Source organism: Coloeus monedula, assembly GCF_965178545.1.
Source record: "Coloeus monedula genome assembly, chromosome: 16".
NCBI lineage: Eukaryota > Metazoa > Chordata > Aves > Passeriformes > Corvidae > Coloeus > Coloeus monedula.
Window position 1 is genome coordinate 15,405,787 of NC_138796.1, and position 13,767 is coordinate 15,419,553.

The 13,767-nt window shown below is 54.9% G+C and overlaps 1 protein-coding gene across 1 annotated transcript in view; it reads left to right on the plus strand.

Annotated features, from left to right (window-relative positions):
* Positions 1-1,615: 1,615 nt before the first annotated feature.
* Positions 1,616-13,767, plus strand: part of LOC309579280 (syntaxin-binding protein 4-like) — a gene marked incomplete at both ends in the record, with an annotated part of 46,517 nt that continues 34,365 nt past the window's right edge. The window contains 2 exons of the mRNA XM_082292511.1: positions 1,616-1,683; positions 12,627-12,700. Coding sequence (XP_082148637.1) covers positions 1,616-1,683; positions 12,627-12,700 — 142 coding nt within the window. The remainder of the gene's footprint in view (positions 1,684-12,626; positions 12,701-13,767) is intronic.

The window sequence follows — 13,767 nt, forward strand, 5'->3', positions numbered from 1 at the left end:
CATGGGTGCTCTGGCTGGACATGCCACCAGCCGCCACTGAGTTCCCAACCCTGCCAGGCCCAACACCCGTGGGGTGCCCCGGCTCAGGGCTGGGGAGCAGTGGCTGGACAGACAGGTCACCATCGCCTCTGCTGTTCAGTGTTTTCCTCAGCCGGTCCCCAAGTGTCCCATCCTGAGGGAATGACATGAAGCTGTGCCAGGGAAGGTTTAGGTTGGATATCAGGGAAAGGTTCTTCCCCAGAGGGTGCTGGGCACTGCCCAGGCTCCCCAGGCAATGGGCACGGCCCCGAGGCTGCCAGAGCTCCAGGAGCGTTTGGACAGCGCTGCCAGGGATGGCCAGGGTGGGGTTGTTGGGGTGTGTGTGCAGGGCTGGGAGTTGGACTGGATAATCCCAATGGATCCTTCCCACTCAGAATATTCCATGATTTTATGTGCCAGAATTACCTGGAGCTGGGGGGAGCGATGAGCACAGGAGCTGGCCCTGGTGAGGCTGGTGGCTTTCCCAGGCCACGCCGGACACAGACAGATGCATTTCATAATCCCCAGGTCTCACCTAATCCCCAGGTCCCGGCCAGCCCCGGCTGCTTGCCCTGGGTTCATGGCTGATGGGGAGAGGGAGAAATCAAACACACAAAATGCGGTGGGTTGGTGCTCATTTGGGACTTTTCCATTGCCCCAAGTCAGGGACCTGTCTGTCCATCCTGCTGTCTGTCCATCCCACCCACAGCTGGATGTGGGCAAACATGACTGGGCTGGCTGTGGCCTCCTTGCTCTGGGATAATTCCCATTCCAGGATAATACCCCACTCCAAACAGTTTCCATCGGCCCACCAGCGCTCACTCCCAGGGCTTTCCTAACAGACTAAAGGATAATTTGGTTGCTGGGGTAGGATCAGAAAACCTTAAAGAGGGGGGGAAAATACCCAAATGCAAGACTTGTGCCCCATATTAAATAATATATATATATATAATATAAATTATATATGTATATAAATTATATATATATATATATAAAAATATAAATAATATTTTAAAAAAATGATCCTGCAGTGGCCAGGAAAGAGAGGAGCTCTGAGTGCTGCCACAGCCCAGGCTTAGTGCAGGTCAGAGACACCAACAATTGTCTTTAAAGTGGCAGGTTAACCATGGATTATAACCACCATTAGTGATTATAACCATCATTAGCAGCCACTGCAAGTGCAGGGTGAAGGGGGAGCTCTCTGGTAGGAGGGCGAAGAGGTCCTTGTGCCAAAATAAATGCACAGTTTACTGAATGGGGCCGTGGTGGATAGGGAGAGCGGTGGCACACGGCGATGGGACGCTTTGCTGGCTGCCGTGGGGGACCCGTGGTGGCCGTGGCTCCCAGCCCAGGGGTGGCTCGGCCCCGCTGGTTGGAATCAGGCGCACCGCAGGGTCCGCGGCCCCTAAACCCGGCAGGGTTTAGCTGGGGGGCCGGCAGAGGGGCGATCACATGCTTGCCCGCCCGGGATTAGCTGCAGCCGCTGCGGCGGGGAGCCGTGCCAGGGAGCCGTGCCGGGCAGCCCTGCCAGCCGCTGGCACCCCGAGCCCATGGCCCCGGGCAGCAGGCAGCCCTGAGGGGGGACCGGCGGTCCCAGATGATGTCCTACCTGCAGCCCCCGGGCCGAGCCCTGGAGCGCTTCGATGGGCTTTCCCTCATTTACTGGTAAGCGGGCCGGGATGCCGCCGCACCGGGAGGGACACGGGCATCCCTCGGAGCCTGGGATCCGTTCTCCAGGGATGGATGGCGTTCCGGAGGATGCGCTCGGTGACCCCGCGGCTTTTGGCGGGGTTTGATTCGGTTCATTTTGGGGCAGGGTCTGGTGGGGGTTCCGCAGCACCTCCAGGGACAGCGCACAGGTGGGGCCGGTATCGGCCAGGGGTGGGAAAGGGGATTTATTTTCCAGGCAGCAACTGGGGAAGCACCTACAGCCTCTGCGAGCAGTTGTGGGTGCTCCTGCTGCAGTTCTGGTGCTTTGTCTCCCCTTTGACAAAACCTCCCCGGAAGGCCCCGTCCCGCCGTGCCGCTGCCCGGGGAGCGGGGCGGGTGCGGAGCAGGGCCCCGGTGGGTGCGGGGAGGGCGGCGGAGGGGACGGGAGGTGACGGCGGAGGGGACGGGAGGTGACGGCGGAGGGGACGGGAGGTGACGGCGGGCGCTGCAGATGTCTATGTAGGGCAGAGAGGGCCGGCGGGAGCGCGGCTCTGCCCGGGGCCAGGGTTCAGAGCGTGCGGCTTTAGCCGATTAACTGGGGGTCAGTGGGCCGGAGCCAGAGCCGGCGTGGGCCCCGGGGGGGTCTCCGGGCCACTTCGGGGTGTGGCGGAGGCTTTCTTGGGCTGGCAAGACCTGAGTTTCTCCGCAGCCGAGACCAAGAGCCCAGGGCACCCTGAAGCCAGCAGGGCCCGTGTTCCGTGCCGCTGCTGGGACATGATCCGTCTCCGGCTGAAGTAGGTCATTGGAGCGAGGGCTGGGGGTGTGCAGGCAGGGTGGCGAGGGCAGCACCCCGGGGTGACTGCGACCGAGAGGATGCCTTGAGTTGCTGTGTTGATGCTGGCCTGCTGCTTTTGGGTGCAGAAAAGGCAGAATCGGTAGCCGGTCGGAAGGAGGTGGTGCAGGACAGGCGTGACCGCGTGGGGTGGGTGCTGCTGTTGTGGGGCCGTGGCGTGTGTGTGGGAGCAGCGCCGTCCCCTCACTGGGGTCCCCTGGGCATCCCTGGCTCCACGGGGCTGCTAAGCCCTGCTGCCCTGCCCCTGCGAGGCAAAAATGCTCAAACCCCGTTTTCTACCTCACAAATGTGCTCATATCCTGGAATTCTGAGTCGAAGCCTCCCTCAGCTTTGTCCACGAGGCTGTGTTTGGTTGGGAAGGAGAGGAGTGGTCAGGGGGACTGTCCCCCACGTGTGACGGCTGCCAGATGTGCTGGCTGGTGTCCGGCTGTCTGCCGGCTCCGTCGGGACGCGGCGGAGGGTGGCGAGCAGATGGCGGGGAGATAACACCTCCCCGCCACTTCGATAAGGATGACCCCGCCCTGCCGCTGATTAAAAGATTAATTTTGGAGTTTGAAATAGGAATTTAATAAATAAACACGAGCCGTCAGCAGAACCTCAGCCGGCAGCATCAGGGCGGGGGTGGTGACTGCCGCGGCTGGAGCAGCGGCTCATCCCTCATTCCCGGTTTCTCCCGATGGTAATGCCGGTGTGACCCCACGGGGCTCTCCCGGAGAGAGGCTGCTGGAAGCTCCAGGCAAGTTCTGCAGCGGTGGATTCTGCACAGGAGCTTTGCCAGAGCCAGCAGGAAATAAAACGGCACCGGCAGCACCTTCGTGCCAGGTGTCGTGGCTGGACCATGCTCTGTGTGCTCCGGGTGGGTTTGGATCCTCTGCCAGTGCCTCACCAGGCGTGGCCGGGTGCAAGACTGGCCTGGCACTTCCACCAATCCTTTTGGAATTGTTATTGCTGCCTGTTTATGGCTTGTGCCAGGGTCTGGGTTGGAGTACGGGGATGTTCGCAGCTCAAGGATGGCTCAAAGCTCTTCCCAAGAGCTGCGCTCCTGGTTCAGCAACATGTTCTGACATTTTTCCCAAAAATATGCGGTTTTCCCATCTTTCCCTACCCAGCCATTTCCCTCACCTCTCTCTTTCCATCTCTGTTTCTATGGATTCACTTGGGCGAATTTCCTGCCGTGGTTCTCAGGTTTTCTCCCGCCAGTGCAGGGTGGACAGAGGGTGGCCAGGCCGGCAGAGCAGGTCCTGCAGCCCCCACCAGCCCTTGTTAATAAGTTTATAACCAGCCCAATCCCACAGCCCAGGGGATTTAGGCAGGGAGATTTATAATCCTGTTAACCCTTCACAGTAGTTGACACCCAAACTGGGGCCACAGGACCAGGCCCCACGCAGGCCTCACCCACCCTATGGGAAGGTGAGGAGGTGAAGGAAGGAGAAAGGCTTCCCTGTGGGACACGTGCTACCACACCTTGGAGCTGCTGGGGTGAAAATGAAGGTGCCTGTTTGAGCTTTCCCATGTGACTGTCTGTTAATCCCCATCTCAGTGGGTACATCCAAGGGTTGGGCTGGAGCAGATGTTGAGGGATGTTCAGCTTGGCCGGGCTCTCACATAAACGCCTTTCCTAAAAACTTCTGGCAGACCAAGCCTTACCTCCCTTCTACCTTAAACAGTCTCTCCTAATTACTGCAAGACAGGCTAATTGAAGAGGTTCTTTCTGCCTTTTCCCCAACCAAAACCTTCTGGAACAGCATGGGAAGAGCTGGGTGTTGATATTCGTGGGAAAAGGCCTGTAACCCCTTGTTGTGGTTTAACTTCTCCAAGCCCCAGCAGTCTCCAGGAGCAGCTCTTCCAGGCAGGTGCCCATGGACAGACCATCTACTCCCTGAGCAAGAAGAACCTCCAGAAAATGCTCCACCACTGTTGACTTGATGCATAATTGTCAGGTGGCATCGGCTTCCTTCTGCCAGCCCCTCTCTGCCTGGGGGTGAGGTGATGGGCAGCAGAAATCTGACTTTCAGAGAGCAAAGGTTCATTGGGATGAATCCCTCATGCTGAAGAAATCCACTGGCTGAGAAGGATGTTGGAAAATAGGGATGAAGTTTAGAGGAGGGCGATAAAAGGGGTTGAAGAACAGAAAAGCCTGGCCAGCAGTGAGGGGTGGCACCTCCACCTGCCCGAGGTCTTGGTGGCAGATGTCCTGGGAGAAGGGACCTTCCTCCCTGAGGAGTGAGAATATGCATCAGCTCAGGTGCACACACCTTCCTCCAGCAGAAGGAGGGAACAAGCATCAGAAAACTGCCCTGGCACCAAATACTCCTCACCTCTCCATCTGCAGCCTGGCTCAGGTGGGAGTGAGAGGTGACCCACCAGCAGAAGGAGTGGGGAGGGGGAAGCACTGCCCAGGAGCCACCCTGTGACCTCTGCAGCTGCAGGGGGTGAGAGGAAGGGATTGAAGGAGTACTGGGGTCCACATGGTCCTGGGGAGGAGGAAAGTGCCCGTAGGGTGTGGACACAGGGATGTGGCATGTTTGGCAGCCCTGCTCATGGGGACGAGCACCATGGGCTTGGAGGAGCAGTGTCACCCAGCCAGGGCTGGCTTCACCTGCTGCCACCCTCTGCCCACCTGCAGGTGGGTTCCAGGGGAGATGCTGAGCCCAGGGCTGGGATGGCAGCGTGGGATTGCCCATCCCTGAGTGCTCCCTGTAGGACCTGCCTGCTTCCTTCACCAGGAATTTTGGCACTGTGGTTTCCTTTGGGTGCAAGTTACTCCTGGGGTGGTTCCAGCTGGACACAAGAGGAAAACTTTTCATAATGGGAGCAATCAGCCTTTGGAATCACCTCCCCAGGGAAGTGGTGCATCCCCCAATGCTGGATACCCAGCTGGGCAGCGTGCCGGGCTGTCTCGTCTAAGACCACGCTTTTGACAAGGAAGGTTGCACCAGGTGCTCCTTGAGGTCCCTTCCAACCTGGTATTCCATGATTGTTTGTTCCCTCTTCTGTTCAGACTTGTCTGTGAACATCTCTGATCTCCTGAGCTCATCTGAAGTGACTCCATGGGTGTTATTACGAGAACGCCGTGGGCAGCACTGGGACCGTGGGCAGCTCCTTCCCAGCTCCAGAGCAGCTGATTGATTTTTTGATTTATCCCCAACACTTTGTAGCTGATCCTGCAAGCAGCACAGTTGCATTTTTCTGTTTTCTAATCAGATGTAAAAGCCTCTGCAGCCTACGCTAATTTTGTTGTGTCATGAAATGAACTCACTCAATGATGATCCAATGCTCCTGCTGCTGCCTGGGCAGCCCGTGGCTCCCGCTGCCGCTCCCGGAGTCGGTGGGGTGATGGCAGAGACCGTGACCCAGTGCCCTGCTCGGGTGAGCCCTGCCACCTCCAACCTTCTTAATGCCGCTTTCCGGGGCTGAAAGGCCTCAGACAGATCTCACTTCCATGGCAGGATCTTTCCACCTCTAATTCCCACCCACGCAAACCTACTTGGACCCTGTTCCTCCACTCAGCCGTGCACAGAGGCTCCCTGCAGGCTCGGGGATGCTGCTGTCAGCACAGCCTTCCCTTCCCTTCCCTTCCCTTCCCTTCCCTTCCCTTCCCTTCCCTTCCCTTCCCTTCCCTTCCCTTCCCTTCCCTTCCCTTCCCTTCCCTTCCCTTCCCTTCCCTTCCCTTCCCTTCCCTTCCCTTCCCTTCCCTTCCCTTCCCTTCCCTTCCCTTCCCTTCCCTTCCCTTCCCTTCCCTTCCCTTCCCTTCCCTTCCCTTCCCTTCCCTTCCCTTCCCTTCCCTTCCCTTCCCTTCCCTTCCCTTCCCTTCCCTTCCCTTCCCTTCCCTTCCCTTCCCTTCCCTTCCCTTCCCTTCCCTTCCCTTCCCTTCCCTTCCCTTCCCTTCCCTTCCCTTCCCTTCCCTTCCCTTCCCTTCCCTTCCCTTCCCTTCCCTTCCCTTCCCTTCCCTTCCCATCCTTGTGCCATGCCTGGCCTCAGCTGCTCCCCACTCCTGGTTCCTGGCTTTACCCTCAATGTTGGGGCTGGAATGACTGAGGAGACCGTGGGCTCCATTTCTTGTACAGCCTCACCATGACCTGGAGATGACCCCATGTCTTGGCTCAAGACAACAATTTTTGGGCACAGCTATGGAATACAGGAACATTTTGGGCTACCCAGCTCACCCCACCTGAGCAGCTGGGAAGGGCTGTTTGGCTGGGGGAGCACTCACTGAGCCCTCAGTTCCAAATGGAAGCGTGTTTCACGAGAGATGAGCCTTGACTGAGGTCTTCCCGTGGGATTTTTTGCATTTTCTGCTGGACATGTCAACCACGTGACGCCAACACTCCCAGTGACATTAAAGCCATCACTCCTCTCGTGCTCCACTTATCCCCAGCTCTGTTTGCTTGTTGTCCAGGTAGGAAGGACAAGGGCAGGCCTGAGTTATTTTTTCTCATAGCTTCACCATTGGTTGTACTCGTTTCAGCCATTGTCTTCCCCTCTTTTCCTTCCGAACCCCAAATCTATCACCACCACCTTCTCCACTGCTTCCTCTTGGCAGTGGTTTCTGTGCCTCTCCCCAGCGCTCCCAGTTTCACTCTCCCACACTTTCCTCTTCTTGATCTCTCAGAAAAATGTACTGGAAATGCACCTGACTTGTGCTGTCAGCATTTTGAACTCTGTGCCCCTGCTCCAAGACTTATTTTGATTCCATTTACAGTTTCACCCATCCCTGCTTATAAATGGTAGTGTTAAGTAAAGCTGACTTACACGGTTTCACTCAACTTCTATTAAAAATATATTTTTCAAGCCAAAATAATTTTTCCATTGGAAAAAAACCCCATTTTTCAATGAGTTCTAAACTCATTTTTCTAGCAGTCGATGAAAAAGTGGACAAACAAGTGAAGCATGTGTTTATCTGCTGTCCAGCCCTGTGGGGTTACTTTGTTCTTGATTCATACTCCTTCTATTCTCTCATTTATTTAAAAATCTAAAGTCTCACCAGCAGTTCCCTGGGATAAGAATCCAGGATTAACTCGGAGCTGCTCAGCTGGGACCCAGCTCCGTGAGGATCTCGAGCACACAGCACAGGCCCTTTGCCAGTGGGATGTTTGCCTTCAACATTGGTTATACAAACTAGGCCTGGGACCCTTGGGCAGGTCCTAGGGGGTTTATAAATCCTTCCTGAATGTGATTCCAAGTTTTAAACCACTGGAAATCTTCTGAATTGTTTCTGTTGAAGCTTCCTCTGAGAAGAGAGGCGTTAATGAGCAGGAGCAGCAGCAGTGTCTGATGCTTTTGCCAGGTCCGGTGTCTGTTTCAGAGGATGGAATTGAGGATCTTAGTGTTTGGAGAGAAAGTTGGAAGCTGAGCGCTGCTCCTCTTCCCTGAGGGCCTCTTGGATTTGGTTTTCATTTCTTTTACCAACTTGTGGACGAGCGTGTGGTTTATTGCAACATCCCACCCTGTGGGAAGGACCAGGAATCCCAGGGCTGGGCAGGTGAAGGACTTCATGTTGAAGGTGTTGAGCCCCAGACACATCTGTTTAACCCTTGATACCTTTTCCTGGTCTTAAAATCAAGAGTCAAACACGGTTAGAAGGGAAAAAGGGATTTTACCTTGGTATTTAAGGATCTTTAGGTGCACACGTCCAGGTGGAATGCGCTGAAATGCACCCTGCCATGCACAGCCCCAAAAGATCTGGTATATCATTATAGGTCTTACTAATTAGCAGATCTATCAAAGATTCCCCAATGAGGAATGAGCCCCCCTCCCCAAGGAACCTCCTGCTGAATGGATCTATCTCAGTTTACAGAATGTATTCTGGAGAGGACCTTGGGGTCTGGGCCACAATGATCCCTAACTACGAGGCTTCTAAGATGTTTACTCTCCTTAGGCTTGACAAAATAAGCCTAAGAATGTAGGCTAAAAACCACGAAGAGTACAAAAAGCTGTAAAAAGGTATATAAAAGGGGTATAAAAGAAAAGGCAAAAAATCATCATGGCATCACCCTGAGTGTGGAAATTGTTCCCTGACAGGCAGACATCAGGGCGGGTGAATTACTGAAGTGCCAGGCAGGAAAATTTCCCCATTTCCCTGCAAGTTTTGGGTTGGCCTGACTCCAGTGAGTTTTCCTGCAGCCCCTCTGAAACTGGTCAGAGAAGTGACCTTAAAGAGTCACAGAATGGCTTCGGTTGGAAGGGACCTTAAAGATCATCTCATTCCACTCCCTGTCATAGGGATGGACGCTGTCCAACCTGGCCTTGGAGATTTCCAGGGTTGGGGCAGCTACAGCTTCTCTGGAAAACCTGTGCCAGCGCTTCAGCTTTATCCCGTTGCCGTTGCCTCCGGTGCTTGTGCAATCCCTTCCCTTCAGCATCCCTGATTTATTCCAGCCAAGGCCCTGGCCCATGAATCAAGGGAGTAATTGTGTGACAATGGATTAGCAGAGTCCCAAAGGATCTTGGAAGGTTGCACACGGTATTTTGGTGGTGGGATGGAAATGTCTCCTCCTCTGACCGGGATGGTTATTGGTGCATCAGAGGATGTGGAGTGTGATCCTGAGAGTGAGAGGCAGGAGGCTGCTGAGTGAGGGTGCCCAGAAAGGTCACCCCCAGCTGGGCGTGGTGCCAGGACTCTCCTGCCCCACGGGGAGCTGTGCCCTGGTGTGGAACAGCTCCTGCTGTAGAACAGGCACAGAGGGAGGGTTCCACACCCCAGCGTTGAATTTCTGTGCATGTTTTGCCACAGAACCTCCTGGCTGGCCTTGAATGAGTCACCAAGAGCCAGAGCTGGTGGTCATCAGGTGTTGGAACCTCCTGCCTTAATTTTGGCTCTCCATGCCCAGGTCATTTTCTGTGGGATGGCAGGAGAAAGAGCATCTCCCTGCTGTTGGGTCGCTGAGGGGATGGGCAGGTTTGTGAGGCTCTTGAAGGCTGCAGCATCCAACAGATTTGGAGATGGCCCCAGGTACCACCCCTCGTACTTAGACTGGTTTGGCCAAAGCCTTGACCAGGGCATGAACCAGGTGTGGGCACATCTTGCTGTGCTGGGGTGTGCACAACGTATCACCAGATGCATCTACATTTGTCTAGCTGGCATTACTCATCCAAATTTTATTTTTTTTAGCTAGATAATTTAATTTTTAGGAAAGTTTTGGCCACCTGAAGGTGAAATCTACTCAGATTTTAAATGTCATCTGAATGTCCCCAAATGAAAGCAATTAAAAAAAAAAAAAAAGAAAAAATGCAGGAGAACTTCTCCAATCTGCCATTGTTTCGAAGCACCTTGCACTTGCCCAGCGAGGCTTCCACGAGGCCATGGGGGAAGCTCCTGCTGATAAAATCAGTTGTTCACACATGGGAGCAGCGATATCCAACAGCACAGGGCTCAAGGAATGCTTTGGCAAGGAGCTGCAGTGCCAGGCAGGCACGTCCACAGCGGGTGCAGTCGGTGCTCCGCTAACGAGTTCAAGGGCCACTAATGGGGCCTGGCCAGGAGCCTGCGGAGATGCTGTGGGAACAGCACGAGGAGGACACCGGTGATGGAGTCAGGGCCAAGAACTTCCCTGTGACCTTAGATGTCCCCCAGAGCTGGTTGGGATGCAGGACCCGTGTCTTCCTGCAGGTGCAGGGGAATATATTTCCCTCCTCAGAAAAGGTCACCAGATCTTTTCCCCCAAGATCGCAGCTCTGCTCCTGCCAAGCCCTGAGGTGGGTTGTTCCAGGTTCATTCCCATTCACTGGAAAACTTTGGATAATCTTTTTTCACCCCTCCATCCCCCATCCTACAAGACAGGGGTCCTGCTGCTTCTCCAGCTGGCTGATGTGCACCAAGACAGGGATGGAAGAGGCTGTTCAAAGGCAGTTCAGGCTTCTGACCTCCCAGCAGACGGGAACAACTAAACTCGCTCTGCACGAAGAAGGAAATACTGTGGGCTGGAAAAGATGCAAAAAGAAAACAAAAATCTACATCAGCCCTAAGCCCCCTGAGTGCTGCAGTCTGTTACTGCTTCCAAAGCTTCGCTACGGATTTTAATCCTTTAGGGACGGCGACCGCACACATCCCGCACCGAGCGCTGCCCTTCATCCCTGGAGGGGCCATTCCCAGCGATGCATCCCAGTAATTCCCGAGCGCTGCCCTTCATCCCTGGAGGGGCCATTCCCAGCCACGCATCCCAGTAATTCCCGCGTTGTGCTGAGGATGAGGGTGAGGGGCCAGCCCTGCTCGGGGCTGGCCGAGCTCCGGCCCCGCCGCTTTGGGAAGGCGCTGGGATGGGTCGCGCTGGCTCCGGCTTGCGTAAGCTTTAATCTAAAGTTGGAGATGTTTTGAGCCGATCTGTGTTAATGTTGGGTGGAATTAACATGCATACGGGGACACCACGTGATGCCCTCCGACCTCCCCTTTTTTTTTTTTTTCCCTTTTTTTCCCCCCCCATCACTTTAACGGATTCCTGCCAAATCAGAGTGGCTGGTGCCTGGCAGGGCCGGGCTGCCAGCGCCGGCAGGATGCCCGTGGTCTCCGTCCTTTACAAGGGAGCCATCATCATCAGCAGGTAACCTCCCCCAGCTGGGGTGGGAATGGGGAGGGGGCCCTGGGGCTCCCGTGACTTCCAGCCAGAGTCCTTCCACTGTTTTCTCCGGGAGCGGGGTTGAGAGGCAGGGGCTGCAGCAAGAGCCCAGGACACCGTCGCTGGTTGGGTTTTCTGCGTTCGTGGCATTAGCAGAGCTCGGGGCTGCTGGGCAGCCGTGCCTCGGAGCGGGGGTGATGATAAGAGGTGATGGCAGGGGGATGATGATAAGAGTTGATCATATCAAGGAGGCATCTGCTCCGCTGGAACTGCATCCGTATGGCGCCTTCCAGCCTGCCCTGAGCGCCCGGGGCTCGCCCCGGGGAATTTCCTCAGTGATTTCCTCAAAATACCCTGAAAATCCTGGGCGGGGGATTGAACCAGCCTGGGCCCAGGGCTGCTCTGCCTTCCTGGGATGGCTTGGAGCTCCATTTTTCAATAGCCAGATGTGGCCAGTTGTTTGTTCCGTCTTGAGTAGTGCGCAAGGATAGCGAGGAGGGACATTTTTTAACAGGGAGAAAACGCTTCAGGTCCGAATCTTAGAGGTGGAAGTTATTGGCTTTGCAGGATGGCTCGATATTTTGAGTTTCATTTTGGATTCCTGGGAAGTCCCTGTGGGTTATTCTTATCCTGCATCCTGCTGGATTTGGAGCAGCCTCTTGTTTCCCACGGTGTTGTTCCTCGTCATCTGTGTTCAGACCGGGGACCTGATATCAACTGGGAAACACCTTTTCTCTTGCAACTTAAATGCTGGGGAGTGGTTTGGGAGCTCCTCACCCCTGGTTTCCCACCTGGTACATCTGGGTTGGGGTTTCTCACATCAGGGTTCATCCATCCTGAGGAGCCCAAGGAGAAGTGCTGGTGGTCCCAGGTTTGGAGTCTGGCATCTGTGGTTGGGGCAGGGTGTTTTTGGGGTCATTCATTTGGGACCTTGCCTAAGGGTGTTTAGGGGGAGGCTGTGGGATGTTTTGGGGAGTTACTTGGCTCGGGGGAATCTCAGCTGTGTGATGCTCTTCCACCTGCTCTGGCTTGTGATGAGAAGCTCCCACCAGACCAGGCAGGACTCAGAGCAGCTCAGCAGCTTTTGCATCCCCTTTTCCAGACCCTCTGCCTGCATTACAAACCTTGGGAGTGGATTGTGCCGGGCTGTCTTCCTTACAGGCTGCCTGTGTTTGTGAAACTGGTTTATTCCCAGAACACAGGTCCAAGCTCTGATCTCATTTCCCGGGAGCTGCACAGCTGTCCAGCCCTGATAATCTGGGGTAATGAATCACAGACAGGCCCAGCAGATTTGCTGGGTGGGGAGGACGATGTTGAGCCCTGCACATATTCTCTCATTTATCTGTGTGAACTTCGGGGGGGGCTGGCTCGGGGCTGGTTTTTGCCCGCGTGGGTGCAGCAGTGGGGCTGTGCCTCAGCCTGGGTGTCTGCAGGGTCTGGTGGGCAGTGTCCGGGGTGGAGGGGACACTGTGCCTCTGTGTGTGCTGGCTGGGCACTTGTGCCTCTGTTCTTTTTGGCCGGTGACAGAAAGCTGCTCCTCTTGTCTCCCGCAGGACACTCATGGGACCGTACGGGATGGATCGAACCGTGCACTGCTTTGACTTCTACGACTGTGCAAACGGGCTGGGTGAGTGCCAGGGACAGCAGGGTGGGCTGGGACACCTCAAACATCCCCTCAGTCCCCAGAGCCTGTGCCAGGATGTGCCTCCCTCTGTGAAGTCTGGTGTCTCACTGGTTCTTGTGTCTTGTACCTGCCTGTGTCAAGCGTCTTTGCACCTTTTGCAGCTGCAACATCAAAAGAATGTCAAAATCCCAACTAATTCCATGGTAATGGTGAGCAGCCAGTGCTGGGAGCTGTGCAGGAGCCCGGGGCCACAACCCCTGCCCTGAGCAGGATGAGGGGGAGGGGCCTTTCAGGGTTTTCTGAATTAAATCAATTAAAATGTTAAATAAATAAATGAATAGAATCCCCAGCACATCCCTGCCTCTCTGCAGACTTCTCCCCCGGAAAGCCATCCCAGTGGGTCAGGGAAGGTGCTTCCTGCAGCTCTCCTGGGGACTGGGCTGCATCAGCTGGGGTTTGGGAAGTTTGGTCCATGGGGAAGGGAATGAGCACTGTGTGAGTCAGGTGTCCTTCCACAGCGCTCTGAACTTCAAAGCACTGAAGAGAAGGGAAAAGACAAGGTCACATCCATCAGAACGTGAGAAATCCCAGGTTCATGACACTCAGCCCAGAGGGATCCAGCACAGCATTTCTTCTGACCTCTGTGTATCCAGTGGTGCTCTGGCATGGACTTTATAAAAATCTGTGATCCTGCATCAGGGTTTCACAGTCTCTCCCTTAATTCCTAATTGTGAGTGCAGCCCACCCTCCCACAGGGCAGCTGGGGACCTCTTGGTGGGACCCCTGAATGACCATTTGGGACAGCTCCTGAGGAGTCACCATAGAAACAAGTTCAGGTTTCCTGAGAGCTGAGATTAATTATAGATTAATTATGGGCTGCTTCCAGCTCTGGGGTAACAGGACTTTCTGCCATGGGAGAATAGCTTTGCTGACTCTTCCTCCAGTCATGAGGTTCACAGGAGCTCAGAGATATGTCTTTACGTGGTGAATATGATATTTTAATCTCCAGAGGTGGATTTGGTTGAGTTGATGGGATTTCAGCTGCTGGGTTAGATTAGCTCATTAAAGGA